Genomic DNA, 27,771 nt, shown 5'->3' with positions numbered 1-27,771 from the left:
GATGGCGGGAGATGGAACGAACACCATTCATTTTATAGGGGTCGGTCCATGACCTTATATCCATTCAGCTCAACGGCAAACGTTCAGCCCCTCAAACTCACTTTTCTCAAGAGCTCAGTGGAAAGTTACTGCCTTTTGCCGGACCTCGCCAGTGAAGATGGAGCCCCTCATTCCCCCGCCTGGCGTGTTCGTCCCTGTCCCCACGTTCTTCAAAGCCGATTTAACCGACAACGTACTCCAACCTGCCATAGATGTCGTGACCCAGGTGAACCACAGCATTCACCTCGCCAAGTCGGGCATCACGGGGCTCGTCCTCATGGGCTCGACGGGTGAAGCTGTCCACATGTCGGCAGCGGAGCGGTTCACAATGATCTCCGCGGTCCGGAAGGGCTTGGAACGGGCTGGTTACGGGCACTATCCGATCATGGCGGGCGTGCTGACCAACAGCGCAGATGAGGCCCTGGAGTGGTTGCGCGACGCTCACAAGGCTGGCGCGCAATGGGGCTTGGTGCTGGCCCCTGGTTATTTTGGTGCCGCGGCCAACCAGAAGAATCTCATCGACTGGTTCACCTTGGTCGCCGATAAGAGTCCGCTGCCCATCCTTGTGTGAGTGATGATATGACGGGTGTCTAGTGGAAGCTGGGTTTGATAGCCTATAGGGCGTGCTTGTCACTGACGTTGCTTTTCTCCAAAGATACAACTACCCCGGCGTCACAAACAACCTTGTCGTCAGCGTGGAGACCTACGAGATACTGGCGATGCATCCTAACATAGTCGGGTGCAAGATGTAAGGGCTTCCAATACATTGTTCCTGGATGAGCAGGCATGGAAATGGGCGATTACTGACTCGTGGAAAACAAGGTCACACGGCAATGTGTCGCATCATGTCCAATTGTCACTGCACCCTAGCATCGATCACACAAAGTTCAGGGTGTACTCTGGCTTTGGGCAGCAGCTTGGTCCCATCGTCCTCTTCAACGCCGCGGGCGTCATCGATGGTCTAGCCGCCATCTTCCCCAAGACGGTGTCCAGGTTGTACTCCCTGGCGGCCAGTCAGCCGCTCGACGAGGCGACGCTCCAGGAGGTCCAGAGACTGCAGTGGAAGGTCTCGACCGCGGAGGAGTTCATCGTGAAGAACGGCATCATCGGTATTCGAGACGCCATATACAAGGTGCTCGGGTTCGGTCATCTACGCGGCGGTCGACTTCCGCTCCAGGGCTCCCTGCCACCTGGGGAGTTTGAGAAGTGGAGCAGTATCTTTGAGGAGATGACTCGGGAAGAAAAGGCACTGTAATAGGAGACGGCAGGCAGAGTGCAAGAGCAAGGCGATTTGAAAAAGAGGCAGTTAATTAATGGATACATGGAGCTTAGTAGTGTAAGGATGAGGCCAGGCCACATGATGTCGTCTGTTGTCCTCGTTCCGTTTGTTCGACCAGCAGACCAAACGAACTTTTAGGAGGCTCTACTTCAGGTGTAGATGGGTGCAAGTGTTCTGATTAGTCTGCAGATCCGAGCAAGGAGTCAGATATGCATGCAGCTGCTGTGGACAGAGGATCAAGTGCATACGGTTATCGACAGACGCTGAGCGACCACGCAATGGGTAGAGGAGAGAGGTGGCACGAATTTTGAGATTAGGGTCTACATGCAGCGAAGTACAAGTACCGACACCTGGGGATGATTACGAAGCACTGTAAGAAGAGACTCACGATGTAGGTATGTTATGTATTCCAAGGTACATACTTCTTCGCATGTGCAAGGCAAGGTGGTAAAGATTGCGTAGCAATACTCGGTAGGAATGTACATACCATCCACATTGTAGGCGGGCAGATTACTTACTGTACTTTGTCAATAAGTACCACTTAGGTACTTGTACGAAGAAAACATCTCGTGGCTGATGAAGAAGGCGGAGTGGTTTCAAAATTTTCACACCACAAAGCACAAATTAATTCTTCTTTTATTTTTAAAAAGAAAGCAGAATCCGTGCTCCTTCCAAACAAGTTCTCGCAAAGAAGAAGCCAGTTGGTTCAAAAAGGCAAGATCTCGACAAGAGGATTTATCGTTTTGTTGATCTGCGGGATTGAAAGAAGCCAGGATTTCCGAAATTGAAAATCTGAAAACGCATGTGTACGTGTCGTGTGCGTGTTTTCAGACCATCACCCAAGGAACTAATTTATTAATTAGTCGAGCTGACTCGCATCCATTGGAAACGTCCAGAATAAGACCGACAACGTTGATCCGCTCCATCACAACATTTGATACGAGTTAAGACGACGACGATCCATAGCAGACGAGCCTGACGATAATAATGATATAATAAGAATAACAAGAAAAAGGGGGTCCCGCGCAAGCAAGGCAAAGTGAACGACATTCCTGGGTTCAGGTCAATAGATTCTGGTGGGACGCCGACGACACACGCCGATGGAGCCGCCCATGCGATCGGCCGTTGGAGAAGAAAAGAAACGACGAAAGGAGAAGAGCGATTCACCGTGGAGATTGGCCCAGTGTCTGGGCTTATTATAGGCTGACAGCTGGCCTTGCGGCAACTACACTACTGTAGACCAGCGTAGAGGAACGCACCCCTGGTCAATCAGTACGTTGTACTCGTCAGCGAATCGACACAAGGCCCGCTGAAAAATCCATTGGCCCATCTCTTCACTGCTGGTCCACTGTCGGCTCCCGTCGTCTCGTCACCCCGAGAGACCAAACGCACTAGTCAAACGAGGAACAAGACCAGGGGAGGCCAAGTTGGAGGGCCCGTTCATCGCTGCAGGTATCACTGAGCAACCCAAACGTGCAGAATCTGTCTCGTCTTGGCCTTTTATGTCCGATCCTCTCAGTTTTCTTGGCTTCTCCCTTGGGATGCGAAACGACTGACGAAGTAAAGGTTCTTGAAGAAAAGAAAAAAAAACATCACCGGACAGAAGAAAACCGAGGGCACAAGCAACAGAACTAGCACCGGCAACGGCCACACTCCTCCCCCTACCCAGGCCATCTACTAGCCTAACCCCCTATTATTTTCCCCTGTCAAGGATGCGCGGGAGACTTGGGCCGAATACGACCGTCTGACCACCGACTCGCCAACCAGACGGAATACGAAGGGAAACACCATCCCTTCTCCCTCCGCAAATCGTTCTACTCTTCTCTCTCGTTCTGGTAGTCGGAACGTCGGTCCCTGTTCTCGTCATTCAACTGTTGAGGACGCTCTCGCGGACTTGCCGTCTCGCCGGCGATCAATACATAGTCCTGCTAGTCGTATCGCGACTGTAGTGTACAACGTATGTTCTGCGTTTCAATCAGCGCACACTTCTCCCTGGCAACCAACACTTCCTTCTACTCGAACGGTCAGCGGCTTTTTGGAACTTCGCTTCGTCTTCCATTTTACAGTACAGCGTATTCCTACTCTGCAGCGACCAACCATAATAACAAAAGACACAAATGCAACATTGAGACAAGGCCACGAACAAGACTACGCCAAGAACGACACCAGCGTCTCCGTTCGGATCCGCCAGAAACTATCGACCTAGACGTTCCGCCTATCCACGCATCCTGAGCACGTAATCAAGGCGTCCTAGAGCCAACACCTCATCGCGATCAGGCCTGGTGATATCATACCACTTCCCCCTTGTCCCCACCCCATCCCTCTTTTCCTTGCCGGCTGGTCTTTGTCTAGGGGCTCGTATAGCCAAGAGGGAGAGGGCATCATTCGTTTTGCCCGACCCGCTTGTCGCTCCCCCACTTGGTATCGAGACTAGAGATCTTTACCGGTCCTTTTCCACTTGCGGTCAAGACAATGAGTCGATACCGAAATTACGACGACCCAGGCCACGCCGAAAGGGAGCCTCTCGACAGCAACAACTACCACAACGGTTCGCCATATCGCTCTCCTGCTGCCAATTCCCCTTTCCGCGATCACGACTACGACTACGGCCGTCAGCCCTACCATCAACATCCTCAGCAACAGCATCACCAACCTCCGCAGCAACCGCACCGCTACGACGCGTACCCCCCGCAGGGTTACCATTACGAACAAGCCGACCCCCGACCTCCCCGTAACGTCGCTGGAAGCCACCCCGACTCGTCCTTCGACCACATACGATCCGAGCGTCAATACGCCCAAAACCCACGGCCAGGAGCCGCTGGAGGTGCTGGAGGTGTCGGCGCCGCCGCAGGATACGGAGTTGCTTTGGCAGGCCCTCGCCCACCTGCCCACTACAACCACGACATCACGCCCGGAGTCGACAACTTTGGCGAGACGGTATCAGGCGCCATGCCCGGCATGGGCCCACAGCCTTCCTCCTCTGATCAAGGGCCCAGTATGCCTCAGCCCGCGTATGACCAGAGTCCTGCGTCTGGATACTACGCTCGAAGTTCTCGTTCCAATGCGACCCCCAACGGCGTTGACCGCGAATCGCATTCGAGCCTGACTCCTTTGGGAGCTGCCGCCGTTCTCCCAGGTGCCGGTACTCCGTCGCGCTCCCCCCTCGGTAACGGCTACGTCCCCCCCGACCCGTACAGCGACGACCCGTACCAGGCATACTCCACCACCCGCAGCAATGACCCCCACCTGGGTGTCGTAAACCCCAACGACATTGTCGACGACGGTGACGATGGGCTTGGATACCGCCGACCCCAGCGGTCCTCTCTGCTCAGCCTCTCGCATAGCGACCGAGCCAGTAGCACCACCAATGGGCACGGAGCCTCCGTGGCGGCTGGCGCCATGGCCGCCGGTGGCATCGCCGGAGCTGTGGGCGGTTTGGCTGGTCGACCCGGCCAGGGCGGTTATGGGCCCGTCCATAACGCCAGCGCGAGTGCGGTCGACGTGTCTAAAGCGCCCGCCGACGACCCCGGCGGTCTCGAAAAGTCCCATTGGCTGGCCAAACAAGATAAGGGAAAGAAGCGGTGGAAGTGGGTCGCCATCTTTACTCTCATATTCATCGTCGTGGGCGCCATCGTTGGAGGCACCGTTGGCGGTGTGCTGTCCCAAAACGGCGGCGGAGGCGGGGGTGGCTCGGACAGCAGCGGCAGCGACGGTCAGTCTGCGGACGAGGACCGCGATGAGAACGGCGACCTAGGTATCAACTCGCCGGAAATCAGGAAGCTCATGGACAATGATGACCTCCACAAGGTATTTTACGGGTTCGACTACACGCCCATCAACGTACAGTATCCCGACTGTGTGCACAACCCGCCATCGCAGAATAACATCACCCGCGACATTGCTGTTCTCAGCCAGTTGACCAATATTATCCGTCTTTACGGTACGCTCACTTTTTTTTTTTTTTTTCATACATGACGCATTTTGCTGAACATGCCTTGTAGGAACCGACTGTAATCAAACGCAGATGGTACTTCACGCCATCGACCGGCTCGAGCTCGACGACATGAAGATTTTCATGGGTGTGTGGATCGACGGCAACTCTACCACCAACGAGCGGCAGCTCAGCCAGATGTGGGACATCCTGGACGAATACGGAGAAGAACCCTTCGAGGGCGTCATTGTTGCCAACGAGATCCTCTTCCGGCAGGAGATGACCCTCACAGAGCTCGGGACTCTTCTCGATGACGTGCGCAAGAACATGACAGACCGCAACATCGACCTGCCGGTGGCGACCTCGGACCTGGGCGACGACTGGACCGAAGGCCTGGCCTCGTCGTCGGACTACATCATGTCCAACATCCATCCTTTCTTCGCGCACGTGTCGGCGGAGGAGGCGGCCTCTTGGACCTGGAGTTTCTGGAACAACCACAACGGCGGCATCTGGAAATCGGATAACGACAAGAACATCGTCGCCGAGATTGGCTGGCCCACGGGCGGCGGCACCAACTGCCCCAACTTGGCGACTTCCTGCGCGGAGGGCACCGGGTCGGAAGCCAGCGTGGAAGGTCTCAACCAGCTTCTGAATGACTGGGTTTGTCCGGCCATGGAGAACAGCACGCGCTACTTTTGGTTCTCCGCCTTCGACGAGCCGTGGAAAGCCCGTTTCGACGAACCCGGTAGGGAATGGGAGAGCAAATGGGGCTTGATGGACGTCAATCGGAATCTCAAAAAGGGCGTGGAGATCCCCGACTGCGGAGGAAAGACGGTATAACGCTGGGAAGGAGCAGAGAGGGTCATCACACATGGCTTGGGGTCCCCAAGTCTGGTACCAGTGATTCTTTTTTTTCATCCCCAAGGTGCCTGTGCGTACACTTTCTCGACACCACGACGACCCTGTACTGAGGTCACCGGGCACAAGACGGTGGAGATATTTGGGAGGGATTGCTGTTTTTATCTCCTCTTGTCCTTTCTGTTATGTTCTCGATATCCAAGGATACAAGGGGTCCCAGGTTCATTGCGGATCTATGGGAACGGGAGTTTTCGGATGTTGGTTCGTGTTGTTTTTGTCCACAGCATTTATGGGCATCATTGGGAGGATTCATGTTGAGAGCGACTTTGTAGCATATATCTTTTCGAGGTGGCATTTTAGCTCATTTGGTGTACAATCCAGGACTCTTAGACATCATAATGTTTGTCCATCACCATCAATCACAACACCGGCTGATGGTTGATCGTAGCACCCTGGCTGGCGTGCCGATATCTGTGATGATAACCATTTAAATCTCCAATTCGAAAAGTGCGTATACTGTTTTCTTCAATATTCGCCCCTGATAGTCGCTCCCGCTCATTCCCGTCGCCTGATCATATATATCCACGGTGAGCTCCTGTCAGTTTGGTATCCCAAGCGTCACGTGATAACTATTCACGTGACATGATCGGTGAGCTTTAAAGTCCCGGCATCCGGCTCCGGTGCTCCCTCCGCATCACGACTTACACACTCTCACGGCCACGTCGCCGTGCCTTCTCCAGTGGCAAGTTATACGAATAAAAAGGCCAAACAACAAAATGGTAAATCTGCTAGCCGTTCTCTCTTCTATCATCTTCCATTCCCCATTATCCTCAATCATGCAATCTCCATCACCCCTATCCCCGGCGCCCGCCGCTTCTCCCCCGAACGTCACGATTCCCGACCCATCGATACCAGTTGCACCCAGTCCCCTTCCACCGCCCAACCCACAGCGCCACGTTGCGGAAATCCTGGCCCAATTCGCGCGCCTTTCGCTCCGCACCCAGTGGCGCCGGGTTGAAGTGGTGCCCTTCGAAGGCGACCTCTGGGAACCCGAGGGGATTGTCCGCATGGGGAATGACCGCTACTTTGTAAGTGCCGGAGAGTACACCGGGCCTACGGAGAAGTATCCGGATGGGGAGTGGCGGAACGGCACGGACAGGACACCCGGCGCGGGGTTTGGGCATATCATCGTGTTTGATGGACGGGGTAAGAGGATCGCCGACGCCGTTGTGAGCGAAAACGGTTCAACTGAGGTGAGTGACCATTTGCAACGGTGTTTCCCCGAATAAAACAGAAAAAAAAAAAAAAACCCCTTCCTCCGCCTAACCTGCCGGACAGTACCATCTCGGCGGCATTGACTATGACGGGACACACATCTGGGCGACGCTTTCCGAGTACCGGCCCAACTCGACAGCCACAATAATACGCATTGACCCGTCCACCCTGGCGTCCGAACCTCTTTTCCGCGTCGCGGACCACCAGGGCGGCATCGTCCACGACACGAAAACCAACACCCTTACCACTCTTAACTGGGGTGGCCGGGAGGCCTCCGTGTGGTCCCTCGAGGGACAGTTCAGGCCGCTGCCGGAGTTTTCTCCGCCCGACGCAAAGGCGACGAACCCGTCGCACTGGATCGACTACCAGGACTGTAAGTTCCTGGGGCGTGTGGAGACGGGGCCTTATGCTGGGCTGCCGGTCATGCTGTGTTCGGGCATCGCGACGCTGCAGGATGGAACGCAAGTGGGTGGCATAGCCATCGTGGACACATTGACCATGGTCCCGTTGATGGAGGTCCCCATCACCCTGAGGACCGACAAGGGGGTGCTGGTCACCAAGAACCCCGTGGATGTCGATGTCGTTGAGGGGAAGATGCGGTTGTATTTCCTGCCAGAGGAGCACAGTTCAACTCTGTACGTCTACGAGGCAGAGAACTGACGCCGTATGGCTGTCGCTGGCAGATGGCCTGTATCCATATTGTAGACGGGAATTTCAGCCGGGGGAACCGCCACCTTTGCTGGCCGTGCTGTCTGGGATTTTGACTGTATGCCCTTCTGCGGGAAGACTCGAGTCAATCGCCTCCGCGGCATCCTCGGAAGTAGCTGATTCGGGCTGTGCAGTCTCTTGTTGTGTGGAAATAGGCCGCCAATACAGACACGTCGTGGAAAAAGTCGTGTTTGTCCCATCCTCCGGGAAGGGAAACAGGCGATGGGAGATATGCATCTCCTGCATACACTTGAAATCGTCCTCTTTCAGGTTACCTACATCGTCCCAGGTCTCCCAACCGGTGCCGACGAACATGGCAGGCAGGACTCGTTCCAGTGCCGCCTCGTAAATGGGACGGTACATATGAACGGCGAAAAGGAGGGTCTGTTCGTCGACTGCGTCAAATGCCGCAGGAGAGTCGACGATCTCGTGGCCCAGAGACCGCAGAAAGTCGGCGTCGGTGGATGAGAAGAGCGGTTCTTGGAAGACGCACTTGATGGTCTCGCCCGAAAGTTCGGCTGCGAATTGCCAATTCTCCAGTCAGTTATAAAGGACGCGACATGATGAGATGTGAACGAAATCGCATATGCGTACCCAAGAGGTCGACCATGGCCAGGAAGGCAGCCAACTGAACATGCGCCCTGCGCTTCACCTCCCAGCTCCCATCGTCCGGATCAAACGTTCCAATGCCCAAGCAGACGGCCTTTCGAACAGGACGGTGGCGTTCATGATGTTCCAAGATTAATGATTTCAGGGACTGATAGGAGTCGGATTCGCGCCACCTGGTGCTGAACGATGTAAAGTCGTTTTTGATTTCGGACACGGGGAGTGGCTCGCGAGGCTGGTTGTGGTCGTACCGAGCCTTGGCTGCAACCAGGTCTTTTTGAGTAGCAACTGCACGAGGGGCGCGGCGATATCGAGATTTGGAAGCGACTCTGGTCCATCCGTCTTTATCGGACTGGTTGCTTTGGGTCGGCTGGATCGCCGACATGGTCATCGTGACATGACATATGTGCCAGGGGTGCGGGCTGATCAAAACTCGGAGAACAAACACGAGAAGTAATAAGGTGGGATGTGAATCCGGCAGAATGAGGGGTTTGTCAGTTTACCGCCTTCCCCGTATGGGATTTGGTCCGCGCTACTTGCTGTCGGTAGTTACGAGTGGTGACAGCTGTCGCACCCCACTTCACCTCAGACCAGGCGACCTTGCTCTTCTTCTTTTTCTTTTTCTCCCCCAAAATTATGGTGAGGGAATTACCCTCCCATTCTCGTCGGTCCATAGTAAATTTGTAGCACGAGACGCATGTCAAGACTTACTTGGAGGCAGCGGAGAGGTCACCCATTGTGGGGTGTTCAAGTGTAACTCTTGTCGAATTTGCTTCGTACACTTGGACATCATGCAGAAACATAAAGAGGCGAGGACGGCGATGCAAAAAAAGGTCGTCTCCAGATATGGGATTGTTATGGGAGACGAATGAGCGCCGACAAATGTAACCCGAGTGTCCCGAGGATGGTGGATCGTGATATCAGCCATCTGAAGTTGTCAACACCAAGTTTGCGACTTTACCATGATCCGAGAAGATCAACAGGAGAGAGAAGCGACGAGGAAAAAGGGAACTGTGTGGAGATAGCAGCCGTTGGCTATACGTTGTATTCCTATATCTGACCAATGAGCGTTCCAGGTATCCGGCCTTACCGGTAGGTACTTAGTTTTGGTGGATGTTTTCGTACTGTGTGGCGGGGAAAAGATCGCGGGACAGGGATTCGAGCCACCCGTTAAGCGCCGGCTTTTAGTGCGTCCTGTCCTCCTGTGCCAATCATTGGTCACAAAACCCACTGCAGCGACTCGCCCAGCCTTCGAGGTATGCCATTGGTCAGTTTCTTGCTCATCCTCTCATCCGAGAACAGGAACAGTATACACACAGAAGAAAACTCCCCCGGACTTTCAAAATCGATAACACAAACCCAGCAAAACCACCCGCGACTTTATGTATGTACTGAGAGGTGGGGGGCCCTGTCCTGCATATCGATCGCCAACAGGGCAAAAAGAAGCCAGCCCCCCTCTGCATGTCGTCCCAGCTCGAAGCGGGATTGGACAGATGCAGGTTCCATGCCTCTCGTCAAGCGGGCACCCTGCAGCCATGGGCGGCTGGGTACCATCCAAGTGAGAAATACGTTGTAGCAAGAGAGAAAAGGGACGAGTGGGAGATCTCTCTGGGATGTGACAGTTGTGACGAGCTGCGGGCGGGCGGTCACCGATAATAGCCCGCCCACTCCCTTTCCCATCCTCTCTTCTCTTTTCACCTCGAGTTTACTGTTCAATCTCTGTGCCTTTGCTAGTTTTCCTTCTCCCTCACGCCCTGGTTCCCTCGTCTATACGTCTCTCTTCCGCCCCATTGTCCCCAAAGGAGTGGAAGTCCGACCAGAGGCAGCAAGTCACTCGACCGTAACATCTCTCTCAAGGCAGGACAATCAACGACGGGGCATAGGCTCCCCCTTTGTCTTCTTCACCCGTAGCACAAAGCCACGTGCGTCCCTCGAATACCGCACCGCAAAAGCAAGGTGGAATAGTTCTTAGGAGGGAAGGACGGACGTCGAGACAAAGACCGTACCGGAAGAGAAGAAGAGGCTCGCCATTCGTCATCAGGGGATAAAGGAACGAGAACTGTCACCATCCACCCCTCTGGGAATCGAATCGAAATTCCAGAATACGACACAACCTCTGCTGCCATTCAAACATACATACCGACACATCGACCATCACAATGCTTGCTTCAGCGATATCAGCCTTGGTCCTCGCGGCCACCGCATCCGCCCACATCGTCATCTCCTACCCAGGCTGGCGAGGGAACAACCTCATCACCAACGAGACCTTCCCCTACGGCATGCAATGGACCTATCCATGTAAGTAGTCTCCTGCTGGGTCTCCATCACCCGAGCATGTTTCTCCCCGTTTACTTCCCGGCCCAGGTCTCGTCAGCCTGAGAACGTAACGCTGACCATCCTGATCCTTAGGCGGCGGTACACCCGTCACAGGGAACCGCACTTACTGGCCCACCACGGGCGGCGCCCTTGCCTTCCAACCGGGCTGGTTCCGGGGCCATGCCAGCGCCTTCATCTACGTCAACATGGGCTTCGGCGACGACGGCCCCGACGGGGGTCCGGCCAACATGTCCTTCCCCGTGATACACCCCTTCCAGATCCTCGGCCCCAGCAATAACCCGTACCCGGGCACCGTCTGTCTCCCCCAGGTGCCTCTTCCCAAGAATATGACCGTGCAGCCGGGCGACAACGCCACCATCCAAGTCGTCGAGCTCGCCGCACACGGAGCTGCCCTCTATTCTGTACGTCCCTGACACCAACGTCCTTCCATCCTCCCCCTATTACTTTACCCCATCCTTTTCATGGGCCCTTCCACCTATTGTACTCCCAGTTGGCCCAGTAATAGAAAGAGAAGAAAAAGAAACTAACACGGACCCAAAAGTGCGTCGACATCACCTTCCTCGAGCCAGGAGACGAGCGCATCGCCGAAGTCAACGCAACCAACTGCTACAACTCGACCGAAATCGGCGCCGCCGACATCTACACCATCACCACCCGCGAGTCCGGTTCCGACGAGTACGTCTCCGCCGCCGACCCCGCACTCTCTCTCTCCGTCTTTGGCGCCCCCCTCCTCGGCTGGCTCCCGCTCCTCGGTGCCGGCATTTGGGCCGTGCTATGAGCCGGACAAGGCGGCGAATCGGCATCGGAATGAGCATGATGGGGAGGGGTAAAATAACACACAAGCTGCTGTTGCTGAAGCGACGCCGGTTTTCAATGGCGAATTGTATTTTTGCAGGGAATTAGATCAAGGCGTTAAGGCGAACAAGTTCGGTATTGGATACGAGACATATCACGGTCACTTACATGCGCGGGACGGAACATAGGGATTTCTTTTCTTTTTCTTTTCTATAACTCTTATGAACCTCACGATTAGAGGAACAGCATTCGATGATGAACTGGGCACATCACATAAGGAATCACGAAAGTCGAGTTCACTTATGCAAGCCTCGTTGGGTAAAACTATTTTATTTGCATGGCAGGCATTCTTCGTGACTAGTACAATGCTGTTTATGAGTTACCCGATAACATGGACCAAAAAGTCCACCCGCTGGAAGATCAAGAGCAGGTTGAGAAGACAGAGCTCAACCAAATGTTCGTTCATCATTACGCTAGGCGAAACCCATGCTAATATGATGACTGTTCCAGCTCGGCTTCATGACGCCCGTTCTATGCCGCATCGCACACGGTGCACTAGTCAGTCACCCGCCAGTTCCCCCCTTCTTTCGCGAGATGGATCAATCAAGTGGTTCCTCGCGTCACCTCAAACGCTCTAGGACCTCATTCCCAACGTCCTTCACTCTGGGCTCCACTGCCTTGGCCAGCGCCGTATTGGCCCAGCTCTCTGCGCCCTGGGATACCGCCTCCGCCTTAAAGCCAACAGCGAATGTACCCAGGGCCACGAGTCCCCGGTACAGAACTTCCGAGTCGTTCTGTACGGTCAGGATCTTACCAAGAACAGCCAAAAAGCGTTTGGGGAGGTCCGGGCCGGAGAGAACCGATTTATCCTTGTGAGAGAGAACTGCGTAATTAATCAGGACAGTCGTGGCTGCAATGAGAACGTTGCGGTTGTTCTGTCCGATGGGAGTGCCGTCGGATATGCCAACGACACGCTCCAGGAAATCGGCAGAGGTGGCCGCCTCCCTTGCGGCTACCTCTCTCCCCTCAGGCGAAGCGAAAATGTTTGCGATGGAACGAAGCGCCAACATGACGCTATTCTCGTTGGGTGAACCACTATCTGGGACGACCGTCGCGCTATTGATGGTGATCTGGAGAATGGATCCTTCATCGGAAGAGTACTTTGCGACAAGAGGAGAAGGCATCATGCAGCGCAGCAAGTCCAGCCCCGGTAGGCGATCGGAGTACGGCCACTTCGTGATGATCCCGACTGCCAAGTCAAGACCGAATTGGGTAATGGGTTGCGACTTTTCAATCGCCTCGCGGACTTCCTTGAGACCATTCTGCTGGCTCGGGTTCAACGCAGCATCCTTCCGACCCGAGGAAATCATATTTCCATTGATCTGCAGAATCTTGTTGATCATGGCGTCAAACTTGGCGGCCGTGATACTGAGATAATCGGTTTGGGGGAGGACTTTTGGTTTGGCGGGCGGTTCACCCGGGCGATATCTTGATTCAGTGCCATACGGGTCGGCCCCGCCCTGTGATGACTGGCCTAGTGTTGCCCCTTGAGTGTTCTGCGTGATGAAGTTGGCGACGTTGTCGAGATATGTCATAGGGAGCTCGTTGTCGCCGAGGAACTTGGTGGCAGCCTCGTACGGGTTCTCGGACAAATTGTAAGGAAGTTTGAGGGGAGGCTTGCCATCCTCAATATCAACGTCAAAGACGTAGTCATAGGACTTTCCGAGGTACTCTGTTTTCTTACCGCTGCTCGCGGCTGAGTCGACAACAGTACCAACATTAATCCACTGCTGCTGACCTGCTTTCACATTAGCATGCAACATGATAGGAATTCCTTTCGGGGCGAAACACACTCATTGACCACTGGTGGGCAGTAATAGTGCCGTGCCCTTCATTGATCATCTGAACCTGTCCTTCCTTGGTACCGGAGCGGGTCTGAAGGAACTCGGGCCCAGGGAGCTTTTCTTTGTTGATATCAGGTAGTTGCTGTTGAGGAATAGCGGACGCCTTGATGGACTCCTCAAAACCGGCAAGAGTCGCGGCGTCGGCAGTCCGCTCGCCACTTCGAGTGAAGACGCGAGCAATGCCGTCGCTGGAGCCCGAAACGATGTCGCCAGACTCTGGACAGGCTGCCACGGCCCATACGGATATGGCGGGATGCGTGATGGTCTGGATGCACTCGTTTCCTCTCCATACCCGGAGAGTTCGGTCTTCCCCAGAGCTCACGAGCTCCCCGGACGGCAAGCTGGTCAGCGAGTAGATGAAGCTCTCATGACCATGCAGTTCACCGAGTTGTTGGCCATTGAGCTTCCACAATCTAATAATACCGTCGTTGCTCGCACTCGCTATATCGGCACCGCTGGGGTGCCCCGGAGGCACCCGGCATAGAGCCCGAACGACGTCTGGGGCGGTGATGGTCGACTGGGCCTCAGCCTCTCCGGCGATGGCCCTCCTAAGGTCAAAGATGCGAATACATCCGTCGGCACACCCGGTTAAGACAGTGTGGTCGTCCCAAGCTAGGACAGCCCACACAGCCTTCTCGTGGCCACCAAGGCGTACTTGGTTCTCCCAGCTGGACGTATTCCATACGAGGGCCTGAAAGTCCCAGCCTCCAGAAACGATGTAATTGCCGGTAGGAGAGACGTCGAGGCTGCAGACGTTCTGCGAATGACCAACGAGGAGGCGTTCGGCGTTGTCGCTAGGGCTTGATTTAGGCTGACGAACCTCAACAAAAGTGTCCCTGCCACCAGACAGTATCAAGCCCTGGGGGAAGTCGGCTGAAGGAGGGAGATGCCCAACAGAGTTCACAAACTCCGACGTTTGGCTCGACGTGGTGGGTTCGAAAGCGGGCGGGGAGCTCGAAGTACGGTTCCATATCCGAACGCTACCGTCACGCGAAGCTGAGAGGACGGTGTCTGGAGAAGGAAAGCTCACCGCCTTGACCTATATTACGCATAAAATGGTTGGCAAGACTGATGAGCAGCAGAGGAAGAGGATGGGATAGCCCTCAAGGAGGTGATTGGAACGGGGGAGCGCATACGTCCGATTCGTGGCCGGAAAGCTGAGCGGAAAGCTTGAAGTCGGCCATGGCGGGGAAGCTATGGCTTCGATGGATGGACGGCAAATGGGCCAGCTACGTCGTCAAAACGAGATTTGTAGACAAATTAGGGAGAACGTAAGGGTGTAAAACAGGATTTCTTTCTCGGATTGCCAGTTGAGAGGAATGCCGTACGAAGTAATAACTGAGTTGTTGCGGCTGTATGTTTGATCGGGAGGAAGCGAAACGAGCGATGACGATGGAAGCCGATAGCACATGCCCCGCTAGGTATCCATAGGTAGACAGCCGTGAATGGTACGTGCTTTCATCCGTTCGGTTATCCAATAATCATTACGTACACCTCACGTACCCCTTAATTATGGGTCAAGTCGCTTATACCGTACCTTAGGTACCTAGTGAAACTACAAGGTAATGGTTATGGTACAGACACTGTGTACATGTATGTACTCCTAGGTAGGTTGTAGGTAAGTTGCGAAACTAGGGAGAAGTACAGAGTAATTACATGCACTTCAGTTTTGTCTCAACAAGGAAGGTGGGGCCAGACTCGTTCAGAAGGCACAATCAGGAAGGCTCCAGGAGACCAGTGAATCTTTCCCAGCGACGGATCCATTTCATCAGGATCAACAACTCGACCTAAACGGCCGGGACCATCTGAGGTTCTTTCCTTTGACACGATTTCTCCTTCGCGCATCTACTTTTCCCGTTCCCTCCTTCTCTGTCTTGGTCAAGGCATTTAGACCTTTCTTCTTTCCCTCCGCATTTTCTCTGTTCATAGGTTCCCGAATCATTGTCACGTCAGGCCAACGCCCCGAAACGCATCTTGAAGGGACTCGACAACATCTTCTGAATCACGATTTTTTACGACGTCACGATAATTTCTTTCGTTTAGAGGTTCTCGATTCGTGTCTTTTATTCTCCGATTTGGTCTCGACGGTTTATCGCGAGGTATTCGCCGGCTTGATATTCCCACACGGGCCTGTTGATCTTGGGGAGAATTCGGTTTGAGCGTTGAAGATACAGCCGCCAGAAACACATACTACATACGCAATCGAGAGTGGACATCATCTCTAAACGGGCACAATCATGACGGAAGCGGCGCGCCAATACGTTCCCTTGACCTGCCACGGCCATTCGCGACCTGTGCCACATCTCTGCTTCTCGAGTCTGGAAAAGGATGGACAATACTTCATGATTTCGGCTTGCAAGGATGGGAACCCCATGTTGCGCGATGGTACGACAGGCGATTGGATTGGGACCTTCATCGGCCACAAAGGCGCAGTCTGGCAGGCCAGACTGAGCCCGGACATTAGCAATGCGGCCACCGCTTCGGCCGACTTCACCGCGTGAGTCACACTAAGATTGCTGTCCAAAGTTCGCAGCGCTGATTCCCTTTTATTCTTCTTCTCTTTTTTCCCCCTCTTATTCCTTATCTGACACATCGGGTATTACAGAAAGATCTGGGATACGCACACGGGCGAAGTTCTTTACACTCTGCAACATGACCACATTGTCCGCGCCGTCGCCTACCCCCCTGATAATTCCGACCTCATTGCGACGGGAGGCCACGAGAAGAAATTACGCGTCTTCGACCTGTCCGAGTACAACCGAAATAGCAACCATGGTCAGAATGGCCACGGGCAAAACGGCACAACGCGGCCCGAGCCCCTCGTCATTCCGGCGTCATCGGGCCACGAGATCGGCGAGGGCGTCCACAAGGACTCGATCAAGTCTATCATCTGGACGCAGAACCCGAGTATCATTGTGACCGCGTCCAACAAGACTCTGCGATGGTTTGACTTGCCCACCAAACAGGTTATCCGTGAGGAGGTCCTGGATGGCGAGATCAAGTCGTGTGAGCTAGTATCCCTGGCGCCCGAATACACATCGCCTAACGATATTGGCGGCGGCATGCCGGTCCTGGCAGTGGCTGCGGGTCGGTGGGTGTACTTCTGGTCCGGACCCAATGCCATGGACGAGCTCAAGCGAATGGACATGAAGCACATGGTGGCAAGCGTGGGTATCGATCTCAAGGGAAGGAAGATTGTGGTTGGGGAGGAACCCGGCACATGGGCCAAGGTCTGCCGCTGGGACGATGGTAGCGACATTGGTTTGTTCTATTCCGACAGCTTCCCCCACTCTCCCGTTGCAGTGTCCCAAGAGCTAACCCCTCGTAGAAACCCATAAGGGTCACCATGGCCCCATCTGGTCGGTGGTGTTCTCACCCGACAACAAGCTGTATGCGACGGGATCGGAGGACGGGACTATTAAAATGTGGAAGAACTGCGAAGGCCCTTATGGTCTGTGGCGAGCCGATAAACATGTGGATTAGAAGTCTGTACTCCATCGTGCATCGGCCATGTCCGAGCTTTACTGGCGGGACCATTCTTGCAGCGGTGATACGCCTGGAAGCAGCCGTGTCTCGTCGCACGGGTCGGTCCTGTGCACCGGTAATGTAGTGTAGTGTAGTGTAGTGTCGGAGTAGGTGGAACCGGACGCCTTCGGAGATGTTACTGTACAGCAACTAGCTACTATGTAAATGAATTGAGAAGGGGGAACACAAACTCTCGATAGGGAACATGCAACATAACATGTATGTAGGGCAAAAAGTGGGCTACATAATTAGTCTTCGAGCATCGACCAGTTGGTCAGTGGCCTGACTGACTGACAGACTGACTGACCTCCGACAAAAAAGAAGGCAATGGTTAATATTTGGAGACCAAATAAACAAAAAAAATAAACATCGCTGCGTGAACTGGGAATCGAACCCAGGGCTCCCCGATGGCAACGGAGAATTTTACCACTAAACCATTCGCGCTTTTCGGATGTTACTGACCTTTCGGGAATTGGAATTATACACGATGGGTCTTGAAACCGTGACTGAAGTGGGGAACACAACATCCACCAAAAGCCTCACACACCACTTGATGGTAAGGACGAAAGCACAGAAGCTAGCTCACAGGATAAATTCGTACGCGATCGCACGAGAGACTCTATCATCAATGCTGACATTCCCCTTCAGCAAGTCCTTTTCCCATTCCTCACTACTCGACAGGCAGCAGTACAGCATCGGATATTTTGCCCTACCGACTCTCATAACCTCGACTTTACTGGATAGCTCCACAGGGACAGGCGAGGACGCGCATTTTGCTAACTGTTCAAAGGTCGCCGTTTGTTTCTGTGCTGATTCTTGCATGGGCGATAGATGGCTGTTTCGGTCGTCCCAGGACAGAAGATGTCAGACAAAGCGGACGCTATAGCATCCAACGACTCTCAACTCCCACAAATTCCGTAGAAAGTGCGTGTGCCGCTGCCTAGGGGAGCATTGAACGGGCAATAGGAGCATTAGTGGGGGTACTAGGAGTAGACATGAAATTTCATGCTCATATACTAGGTAGATAAGGTACTATGAGGTAACTCTCCCTTGGTACAAGAAGGACGACATCGAAGCTTTATCGTGTTTGGATGCCAAATCACCAACAGTTCTTGGCGTCACAGTGTTTCCTGTACCCTAGACACCTATTGGACTTCGTATGCACAATTCAGAGGCCCAGGTCCCAGGCATTTCCCTTCCCGTCTAAAAAGGAGAGAGAAGGGGGGAAGAAAAAAAAAACAAAGAAAAACAAGATACAACACACATGCATACCTCGTACGACGACCACCGCGTCAACCGTTCTTCACCCTCACCCCATATGCAACGAGACCTCTTAATGATTCTTTCTTAGCCCTTTTACCCTTCTGCCGAGATACTACAAGTTATATACGTTAGTAGCACCAAGATCATATCGTACATACCTACTCACCGCTCTCATTCGGCTAACCCCGTGCCCAGAGAGTAATGAGTCAACCAAGTCAGGACTCAGGCCAGCGACTATGGACTCGACCACCATGAAAGAGATTGACGCCATGCTTCTTGAACAGCTCGGAACTACCAGAGCCGAAGCCGGCCCCCTCGAGGAGGACATGTCCGTGTGTCCGCCTCATGGCCCATACCCCCCAGGCGCTTGCGTCATCACGACTCCCGAGAACCCCTACGAGGATTACAACGAGGACGAGATAGTCTCTCTGATTCACCAAATCTATCGCATCTTCCTGAAGCTTCTTTACATAGAGCCATCGGATGTCACCTTTCCCTCGGAAGACACCGGGAGACACCCCGACATCGACAGGGTGCGCCTCTCCGAAGAATTCAACATGAGCCCCGATGCCATCTCCCTGGTCGAGCGCCTGCCGTATCCAAATAAAAGTCTCAGCAGGGATAGGTGGCGCTTCTTCTTCGAAGCCATTGCTGCCAACTACCTGAATGAGGACGAGCTTCGAGACGTTCGAGACCCCCATCTCATGTGGCGATACACCAGAAATGACATGGAGGATTTCGAACCGGATGTCAACTATCTGCTACCGCACGATGTTGCCCTCACGCTTCCCTTCAACTATCAAGATTGCTGTTGGGTCCTTGACATCAAAGCTAGTGGGTTATGTTCTTCATCGCCGTGACCCCCGTGACCCCCCCGTGACCCTCGAATATGGCTAAATGATGTGTGGTACGACTTCTTCGACCGCTTAGATGCCATTCGCACCTTATCTGGCTTGGCAGAGCTCCCTGCCAAGGGGGACTGGAGTCCGTCTGATTTTGAGTGGGAGAGGCCCGACGATCTCAACCACTATCGCAACTGGCCGGCATACCATGCGCCATTCGTGCTGAGCACCTACGTCCAAGACCTTTGGAACCTGAAAATCGTACCTTCGGGGCTATTTATCAATCATGGTCAGTAAATTAACCACCCCAGCCTTGCCTACTTTTCATTTTTCTATTTCTTTCACCCTTGACTGTTTCAGTTTTGACCACCGACGAAAAAAGAAAATGGCTTAATATCTACAGACACTCCAGGGAATGATGCTCGCACGTAAACTCCGCAAATGCTACGGATGGCCCGACAACTTCCGTTCTGACGCTTGGGCCAGAGATAAGAAGCGAGTGGAAGACGAAGCCTTCAACGAGGAGGAGAGGTTGCACAGGCTGCACGTGTTGGAACCTTGCAAGCCCGGGGGTCTCGACGAATTGACGGAAAAGTGGCGTGCCGATCCCGAACTTGTTCCTGATATCTTACCGGGCACAGGCGCGGATTCATGATGTTGAGCGAGTTGAAAAGCTTACACTTTATCTTGGCCTTATTGCATCATCGCTCACTCGTTCCCTATGTCGCCAGTCTTGAAAGATACCTTAGCCGGTGCTGAACACGGGGGGAAAAAAAAGAAAAGACGCGTCATATACGGCATTACGTCGCTATAGGGCATGCACGGGCTAATAGGCTATACGTGACGGCGGATTTAGAGGAATCAGAAACCGGCCTCTATGGCAGCGACACGCGCATTCCTCGTCTGACCTCATACTCAGTACTTAGGTATTATGCACGAGTAATTCGTCAACCGACCCCAATGGTCCGATATACTCGACGTACAAGTCTGGTCGGATCACCGCGATCCCTCCATTTTTGAGCCCATATCTTTCGTGCAGCTTACCACCTACATCTCCGTATCTTCTGTTTTCCGTCCTCCTGGCTCCCTTCTTCGGTAAGTCAGAGATAGCCATGTCAAAGATGGTCAAGGACTCCACATGCTGGAATCGCTTGCTACCCCGCAGCTTGTTCCTCGCCGACCCCATTTGTTCAGCTCTCGCGTCGTCGTCTTCTCGCACAACAGCTACCCCTGAGAAGAGGAGTATTGTATTGTTTCTGGGACTGCATGCCTCCAAAAGGAAGCCGGGCTCGGTTGTATTCCTAGACGCGCCAGGGCGGTCCAGATCCACGACCCGGCCGTTGGGCGCCCGCCACCCTCCCTTCACCGGCCCGTCAAAACCCGCAGCCGTTCCGACAAGGGGGCTCCTGCGGTACTTGATACCCAGCTGTGAGATGAACCGGAACCCCCGTGCGCGGCGCTCGCGGCTGCTCGCTGCCCAGGGAACCACCAAGTGAAGGACAATGTTGCGTATTCGCTGCAAAAGCCAGTTATGCGTGGTCACCCAGCTGAAAAAGCGATCCGTCCCCCGCAGCAGGTGGTCGCCGACAGGATGTCTCTCCGCGTGGTAGCTATCAAGGAGCTGCTCCCGTTCCTCTGCGTCATGTGGCCCTTCTTCTCCTTGTACCTCCCGCGAAGGGGTTTCAGCCCGCCGTAGCACCTTCCCTAACTTCCATCCCAAGTTTACGGCGTCCTGGATTCCCGTGTTCATACCCTGGCCGCCCACGGGGCTATGGATGTGGGCCGCATCTCCCGCCACGAACAGCCGGCCGCGGCGCTGTCTCTCGACCCCGCGACAGTGGAACCGGAAGTGGGCGAGCCAAACCGGATCGCTGACTTTGAATTTCCCTTCCGGGTGCAATGTGTCCACCATGGTCTGGATCTCTGCTAGGTCCGGATCGCGTTCGGCGGCAGTACCATCGCTTCCAAAGGGCCGCTCCCCGATGATACGAAGCATGCCGGGTTGTTTCAGTGGAAATAACGCCATGAACTGCTCGCCTAAGAACAGGGTGCCTTTGTCCCGGGAGTAATCGCCCTCGACTCTGGCGTCACACAAGATGAAGTGTCCCGGATACGTGGCGCCGGAAAGCGAGAGGCTGGCATACCGCCGGACTATTGAGTGCGCCCCGTCACAACCGACTACGTATTTGCACCGCAGGGAGTCGTCGATTTCGCCTGCTCCATCCGTCGCGCTTGATGACGGGCTTGTTCGCTTCAAGAGGACAGATGCTCCATCGTCATCCTGTTCGATCTTCTCCACAGCCCAGCCCCGATGGACGCATCCCCCGTATTCTTGCAGTTTCCTTTCGAGGATTTCCTCCGTCTTGGCTTGGGATACCAAGTGGGACGACGGAAACTGCGTGTCTTCAAACTTGACGTCGTGGATCGGTACATCGGCAACGTGCCTTTTGTTGACGAACAGTCGGAGACCACCAACGACGATGGAATCCCGAGTCAGCTCTCTTGTGACGTCGTTCCCGTGACGGTGGAGGAGTTCCAGGGTGCGGCTGTGGATGACCAAAGCCCGACTCTTGTCAGATCGGGCGACGTCTTTACTAACGATAACGAAGGGAACATTCTGGATAGAGAGTTCCAGGGCCAGGGCCAACCCGGTCGGCCCAGCACCCACGATGAGAACATCGGTATCTTGCATGAGTCTCGTGGAAAGCCAACTCGGTTGATTTGAATGTTCTGCTTTTTCTGGACGAGACTTGGGATCTTTATATGACTGCCTAGGGGAATCGTCATGTGGAATATGAGCTTCTTTCGCACCACCCGACGGACATTCTCGTACTGGGTATATAGATTATATAGATTACCTACTTAGGTATCCAAGGTGCATGGGTAGTCTGGTGATTGTCGTATGGGATATACATGTGTAGCATAGCTGTTGGGCTGTTTACAAGGTTCGAACGGTGTCGGACTTGACGATTGTTGGGGTCGGCGGCATCGGCACTCGGCGAGTTCGAACCTCCGTATCTATTGACGTCACTTGCTTCGTTCTCGTGCTACGACGGTGTATAGACGAAAAAAGTATCTTCGTGTTCCCGTCCCGGGCTTCCCTAAAACCAGGAGGAGGCGGTGGTCGGCTCCTGGCAGTTGAATGAAACGGGCAGCTACTACCCAAGTCACGAAGACGGAAATACTCTGGATATTAACTACCCCTCACCGTACGGCTATACAGGCGAACGACTTGGTGGACATCAAATCTGCTAGCAGAATACATCGTGGACCTAGCAAGACGTCCCAAGTGCTCTATATTGCACTGGACGGCGGACTTGGTATCCGATATCACCCATGGTTTGAGGTGTGCATCTCATCTGGTGCTTCTAGAATATTGATCCACTTGATATTTTACTCTCTAGGCACTAAATCAAAATCCGAGTATCATATTCAAGCGTGAATATGCGCTTCTGCCAGCATATCTTTTTGCGATGCTTTAGATACCTACCTGTAGAACCGTAGAACCTCAGCATATAACGAGGTCGGTCATCAGGGCACCAGGCATCAATGCCCCAAGTCAAGCCGGAACAGCCTGCATCAGGCAAGAGCCACCAAGCACCAACCACCAAGGCCTAACCCCTTGCTCCTTCCCAAACCACGTAGCTGCCTTGACACCATATTCGGAATATTATCCCATCGTTCCATACCATGATCGCCCACGCGAGCTTTGCGCAGACCTGACTTTACACCCGTTTGCAGGGTGCTTCCTGCATCGACTCAACTTGCCAAGCCATTGCCCCTTCTCTTGCTAATATGCGATATACTTCATTATATTGACCAACCTGTCGACATATAACCCTTAGCAATGCCGCCCTATCTAACAGTCCGGGGTAGCGGTGCCCCGGCACCTGTGAAGCCTTCAAAGACGCTCGGTGTGAAACCCTCGCGAAATCGAGTCAAGCAAGCAACCAAGAAAGCCAAAAAGACCAGGGGCAAGAGAGTCAGGGTAAGCGGTCAACCCCTTTTCCCTTCGTATCTTGGACGGTCACTTGCCAGTGAGCAATCCCAATTATTGACCATCTGCAACTTGTCCAGACCAAAGACTTTGTTGCGGCAGTAGAGCCCATCATGAGAAAGCACTTGCAACCAGCCGCCCGCAGCAGCGGTGGCGGCGAAACGTGGTTCGCCTACCCCGAACTTCCCACGCCCCAGGAGATCATGAGTCGCGACCCCGTGAGACCCCTCGAGAACCACCCCAACGCAACCTACGCCACGAACAAGGACTACTTCGAGGTCCAGTGGCGCCTCCTCCGCCACGACGGTGTCGAACCCCTCCGCCGCGCCGTTCAGGGGTTCCGCGCGAACCCTGCCATGAATGAAACCCTTGAGACGTGCATTTACGACGAGGTGCACTGCTGCGGCATCAACGTCATCCGCCTCGGCATCTTCGGCCGCTTCGTGTTCTCCGCCTTCCGCTCCCGGGACTCCATCGACTGGATCAAGACGGAGCGCCTTACCCCGGGGACCTGTGTCGCCTTAAGCCCGGCCCACGACAATTTCGATACACTGTGCTTCCCTGCCGTCGTTGTCGGCAAGGATTGTCGTGATGCCACTGGAGTGATAACGCCCGTCATTGACCTCGAGTTCGAGGACCCGGAAATGTTAGCCAAGGTAGCCAACCCCAATCTCGACCTCGTCATGGTCGAAGCCCGCTCCAACTACTACGAGGCTGTACGTCATGTTATGATTGGCCTGAACCAAGCCGTTACTGAGACGTAGGTGCCGCCATCCCATCGGAACGGCTGAGAGGACGGTTGAACTAACATGGGTCTTGTTCTTCTTCTTCTTCTTCTTCAGAACCCCGCTGGTCAAGTACCTCACCAGTGATACCACCGGCGTCGGTTTCCCAGCCACCATGACGAGTTCATCTAGAATCGACATCTCGGCGCTGGTCAGCACAGGGGAAAAGGTTTCTATACCGGCCCGCGGCAGACTTCCCGAGGAGCTATCGTCCGTAACTGGCCTCGACAGTTCCCAGCTAGCTGCTCTGCAAAGAATGCTCGCAGCGGACCTCGCCATCGTTCAGGGGCCCCCTGGAACAGGAAAGACGTTTACGTCCATGGCCACCCTCAAAGTCCTCCTGGACATACAGACGATGGAAGATCCACCCATCATTGTCACCGCCCAGAAGAACGACACGATTGATGACATTCTGTCTCGGCTCATCAAGACTGGCGTCAAGGTGGTGCGGCTTGGCGGCCAGTCGAAGGATGACGAGATTGAACGGTCGAGTCTGTTAGCACTCCGCAGCAGAGTCTTCAAAAAACCAAAGAGCAAGTTCATACGAAAGCTGGACGACAAGCGAGATCAGCTGAGGATATGCATGGCCCATTGCTTCCCGTCCGAGAGACCTTTGCTCATCAGGCCCAGTTGGTTGAGAAGGGCGCATCTGATTACCGAGAGCCAACATGCGTCCATGTTGTCACCCGAAAATACGTGTGAGCCAGAGAGCAATGCGTTCGCGACGTGGTTGGATCACGAGTATTCCGAGCGAGATCCACATCCTTCCCTCCAGATACCGCACGGTGAACCCGGCGGTGGCCACCAAAGCAAGGACACGCGCTACGATTTCCTCGAGGAGGATGCTGTCCGCCTCCTCAGAAGAAACAAGATAAGTCACCGGAGCGTCAAACTCGTCTGTGGGGCCCAGGTATATCACCAGCGGGAGATGGATTCTGAAGCGGCTGGGCGGATGGCTGAAGCGGAGCTGAAGGCGCATGCGGACCTGTGGGACATAGCGCCTCACAAACGATCCCATGTTTACGAATACCTCGAGAAGAAGCTGATCTCATGGACGCGTAACCAACTCCTAGAGCTGATCAACGAAATCAAGCTGCTTATCAACGAGCTCAAACTCGAACGACTAATCGAAAACTTCTCGACTCTCAAATATCTGCGGCCTCGGGTCATCGGCTGTACGACGACGGGTCTCACCAAGTACCGGGCGCTGCTGGCGGCGGCCCAACCTCGGGTGATGATCGTTGAGGAGGCGGCGGAAACGCGGGAGGCCAATATCGCGGCTGCGCTGTTGCCATCTCTCCAGCAGCTGGTTCTCGTCGGCGACCACTTGCAGCTGACGCCGCACGCGGATGTACTAGAACTCGGCATGCCGCCTTTCAACCTCAACATCTCCCTCTTCCAGCGGCTCGTCGAACGAGGCGTCGACTATACGACTCTGCTGGTCCAGCGACGCATGACGTCGCCCATTCGTATGGTGCTGAACGCCTGGTACCCCGGTCTACAGGACCATCCACGCGTGCATCAGCTGCCGCCAGTGCCCGGCATGGGGAAGACCCGGACTGTCTGGCTTGATCACCAAGAAGCGGAGACCAGAACCCAGACAGTGTCAATGTGCAACAATTACGAGGCAATGTTGATCGTGGTATTCGCGCACTACCTCGTGCTCAATGGGACCGACCCCAGCAAAATCACGGTACTGTCATTCTACTCCGGACAGAAAATGCTGATCCAGGACATGGTGAACGACCTCCCGGCACTGGCGGATGTCAAGGACAAGTATTCGGGGGCTGTCCTCCAGAAGGGCCTCGAGATTCAGACGGTCGACGGGTATCAAGGCAAGGAGAATGACGTGGTTCTCCTATCCGTAACGAGAAGCTCGCGGGATCCTCGGAAGCCCAGTGTCGGATTTCTTGGCTCGCTCAACAGAGCCATCGTCGCCCTGAGCAGGGCGAGGCTGTTAAACGTCGTGTTCGGTAACATGGCCAATCTTCTCAGCTCAGCTACCGCGGGGAAGACCTGGGCAAAGGTGGCGGACGGGATGAGAGAGGTACGCAGCACGTTCATGCCGTTGGTGTGCGTTGCCCACAACAGGAAGTTCGCCTTGCACGCTGGGCCCATGACCTGGGAAGCGGTTCCCGCGATGGGGTGTGGTGAGGTCTGCGGGATGATGCTACCGTGCGGCCATGCATGCAGGATCAAGTGTCATCCTCGCTACACAGCCCACTCCTCCTGCCGCAAATGCCACAGGCTGGCAGTCAACGGCGTTCCTTGCCGTGGAGCTGGGATGGAATTCCTGTCCTTCGAGTCCCAGACTGCGCGTAGGGAAGCCAAGCAAGACTTTAAGACGTGGAGACGAGGAGTCGGCCACGAGGACGGACGGAGAAGCGGGAATAACCAGCCGAGTCTCTCCAAGGAGACTCCGGTCGATGGGCTGGCGCCGCTCACAGTGGATCAGAACCCATTGACACCCATCCGAAAGAGCACTTCAGGGGGTACTCGCAGCGTTGACCATGGTGCTCTCGACGAAGAGGACCTGCTGACCTTCGACGAAGTGTCCGACCTGGGCGAGGAGGAGGACCTGCTGATTTTCGAGGACTTCAATATAAGCGAGAATCTCATTGACCTTGGAGAATGAACCAATCCATACACAGACCGTCCTGGACTTACAGTTTATCACGGAGGAGGGATGACCCCTGGAACGGAACGCGAGGGCGGAGGTGGGAAGTAGTCGCGTAAACGTTTATCCGATGAAGCATCAAGAGCTTGCGGAAGTACCCCTCGTCCCGATGCGTACTTCGTAAGGTACCGTACCTACGAAGTACAACACCGTACTTCGCATGCAAGCGAAGCTTCCACAAACGAGGTCAACAACGAGGTTCAAGTACAAGCCATTCCCAGTCCGACGCGCCGTTAAAACCATCTTCTTCCTCCGTTATACAATTATCAAACTTCACCACCGCTCGAACAATTGATTTTACTTGCACTCCATATCATCACAATACCCTTTCCCTTATGCCCCTTGGCAGCAGAGCTACGATTGCAGAGGCGTAGAGGCGTAGAGACTACCTCAACCCTGGGGAGTCACCATGGACGATGACGACAGAGGTTTGTTTGTCAACTTCATGAGTCTGCGAGAGACGCCCCGGAATTAACTAATAGTTTTGCGTAGAATCGAATGCGAGCTCAGACAACGAGCAGGATGAGATGATGGAAGATGTTGACGACGGCGAAGGTTACAATAATGAAGCGGAAGAGGAGGACAATGATAATGACATGGACAACGATAATGAAAACGACAACGACGACGATAATGACAACGAGAACGAGGAGGAAGACCGTGATCAGGAGATGACGGTAGAGGATACCACCGACAAACCCGACGATGCATCGGCGGTCGATCAATCACAATCGCAGCCATCAGCAGCAGCAGCAGCAGCAGCAGCCGCCGCCGCCGACACAAGGACGAGAGGCGGAACGACACCAGCACCCAACAGCGCGGGTTCTCCGGGGGGAGACAAGCTGTCGCCCCCTACCGAAGCAAAACCCTCTCCACGAGAAGCCCTCATGGCACGCCTCTTCGCGCCCGTCCGCCCAGAAGCCGTGTCCGCAAGGCTTTACGATATCGTT

The 27,771-nt window shown here is 54.3% G+C and overlaps 11 protein-coding genes and 1 non-coding gene across 12 annotated transcripts; 8 read left to right on the top strand and 4 right to left on the bottom strand.

The window, feature by feature from the left end:
- Window positions 1-24: 24 nt before the first annotated feature.
- ACRALDRAFT_1048161 (uncharacterized protein) lies at window positions 25-1,732 on the top strand. Its single transcript, XM_071015540.1, has 3 exons — window positions 25-606; window positions 695-787; window positions 862-1,732. The coding sequence occupies exons 1-3, from the start codon at window positions 158-160 to the stop codon at window positions 1,292-1,294; spliced, it is 975 nt and encodes a 324-aa protein (XP_070877354.1). The 5' UTR covers window positions 25-157; the 3' UTR covers window positions 1,295-1,732.
- A 2,058-nt stretch (window positions 1,733-3,790) lies between these two features.
- Window positions 3,791-6,089, top strand: ACRALDRAFT_2040547 (glycoside hydrolase family 17 protein; the record flags this gene model as incomplete). Its single annotated transcript, XM_071021061.1, has 2 exons — window positions 3,791-5,258; window positions 5,320-6,089. The coding sequence occupies 2 exons, from the start codon at window positions 3,791-3,793 to the stop codon at window positions 6,087-6,089; spliced, it is 2,238 nt and encodes a 745-aa protein (XP_070877353.1).
- Window positions 6,090-6,943: 854 nt separating this feature from the next.
- ACRALDRAFT_1055264 (uncharacterized protein) lies at window positions 6,944-8,042 on the top strand (the record flags this gene model as incomplete). The annotated part of the gene is made up of 2 exons (XM_071015848.1): window positions 6,944-7,360; window positions 7,446-8,042. 2 exons carry the CDS (start codon window positions 6,944-6,946, stop codon window positions 8,040-8,042), a joined length of 1,014 nt encoding a protein of 337 aa, XP_070877352.1.
- A 54-nt stretch (window positions 8,043-8,096) lies between these two features.
- ACRALDRAFT_1068689 (uncharacterized protein) lies at window positions 8,097-9,087 on the bottom strand (the record flags this gene model as incomplete). The annotated part of the gene is made up of 2 exons (XM_071017591.1): window positions 8,097-8,608; window positions 8,685-9,087. The coding sequence occupies 2 exons, from the start codon at window positions 9,085-9,087 to the stop codon at window positions 8,097-8,099; spliced, it is 915 nt and encodes a 304-aa protein (XP_070877351.1).
- Window positions 9,088-10,855: 1,768 nt separating this feature from the next.
- On the top strand, window positions 10,856-11,811 carry ACRALDRAFT_2100394 (uncharacterized protein; the record flags this gene model as incomplete). The annotated part of the gene is made up of 3 exons (XM_071023009.1): window positions 10,856-10,994; window positions 11,106-11,434; window positions 11,575-11,811. The coding sequence occupies 3 exons, from the start codon at window positions 10,856-10,858 to the stop codon at window positions 11,809-11,811; spliced, it is 705 nt and encodes a 234-aa protein (XP_070877350.1).
- Window positions 11,812-12,448: 637 nt separating this feature from the next.
- On the bottom strand, window positions 12,449-14,916 carry ACRALDRAFT_1068687 (uncharacterized protein; the record flags this gene model as incomplete). Its single annotated transcript, XM_071017590.1, has 3 exons — window positions 12,449-13,626; window positions 13,682-14,771; window positions 14,869-14,916. 3 exons carry the CDS (start codon window positions 14,914-14,916, stop codon window positions 12,449-12,451), a joined length of 2,316 nt encoding a protein of 771 aa, XP_070877349.1.
- A 578-nt stretch (window positions 14,917-15,494) lies between these two features.
- Window positions 15,495-17,571, top strand: ACRALDRAFT_1061527 (uncharacterized protein). Its single transcript, XM_071016445.1, has 3 exons — window positions 15,495-16,229; window positions 16,338-16,993; window positions 17,061-17,571. The coding sequence occupies exons 1-3, from the start codon at window positions 15,970-15,972 to the stop codon at window positions 17,213-17,215; spliced, it is 1,071 nt and encodes a 356-aa protein (XP_070877348.1). The 5' UTR covers window positions 15,495-15,969; the 3' UTR covers window positions 17,216-17,571.
- Window positions 17,572-17,630: 59 nt separating this feature from the next.
- ACRALDRAFT_t71 lies at window positions 17,631-17,701 on the bottom strand. The gene has a single exon. It is a non-coding gene; the product is annotated as a tRNA-Gly (tRNA).
- Window positions 17,702-18,988: 1,287 nt separating this feature from the next.
- On the top strand, window positions 18,989-20,319 carry ACRALDRAFT_1061525 (uncharacterized protein). Its single transcript, XM_071016444.1, has 3 exons — window positions 18,989-19,354; window positions 19,451-19,651; window positions 19,766-20,319. The coding sequence occupies exons 1-3, from the start codon at window positions 19,078-19,080 to the stop codon at window positions 19,792-19,794; spliced, it is 507 nt and encodes a 168-aa protein (XP_070877347.1). The 5' UTR covers window positions 18,989-19,077; the 3' UTR covers window positions 19,795-20,319.
- On the bottom strand, window positions 20,285-22,054 carry ACRALDRAFT_2040541 (uncharacterized protein; the record flags this gene model as incomplete). Its single annotated transcript, XM_071021060.1, has 3 exons — window positions 20,285-20,503; window positions 20,591-20,995; window positions 21,029-22,054. 3 exons carry the CDS (start codon window positions 22,052-22,054, stop codon window positions 20,285-20,287), a joined length of 1,650 nt encoding a protein of 549 aa, XP_070877346.1.
- Window positions 22,055-22,757: 703 nt separating this feature from the next.
- On the top strand, window positions 22,758-26,779 carry ACRALDRAFT_1048151 (uncharacterized protein; the record flags this gene model as incomplete). Its single annotated transcript, XM_071015539.1, has 3 exons — window positions 22,758-24,119; window positions 24,154-25,882; window positions 25,922-26,779. Exons 1-3 carry the CDS (start codon window positions 23,473-23,475, stop codon window positions 26,777-26,779), a joined length of 3,234 nt encoding a protein of 1,077 aa, XP_070877345.1. The 5' UTR covers window positions 22,758-23,472.
- A 51-nt stretch (window positions 26,780-26,830) lies between these two features.
- On the top strand, window positions 26,831-27,195 carry ACRALDRAFT_207497 (uncharacterized protein; the record flags this gene model as incomplete). The annotated part of the gene is made up of 4 exons (XM_071022258.1): window positions 26,831-26,861; window positions 26,905-26,941; window positions 26,989-27,019; window positions 27,043-27,195. 4 exons carry the CDS (start codon window positions 26,831-26,833, stop codon window positions 27,193-27,195), a joined length of 252 nt encoding a protein of 83 aa, XP_070877344.1.
- Between the last annotated feature and the right edge of the window lie 576 nt (window positions 27,196-27,771).

The sequence above is a fragment of the Sodiomyces alcalophilus genome (genome assembly GCF_042370955.1).
Source record: "Sodiomyces alcalophilus JCM 7366 unplaced genomic scaffold ACRALscaffold_2, whole genome shotgun sequence".
Classification (NCBI taxonomy): domain Eukaryota; kingdom Fungi; phylum Ascomycota; class Sordariomycetes; order Glomerellales; family Plectosphaerellaceae; genus Sodiomyces; species Sodiomyces alcalophilus.
The sequence above is the reverse complement of the archived record's forward strand: the minus strand, read 5'-3'. Positions and strand labels throughout refer to the sequence as shown.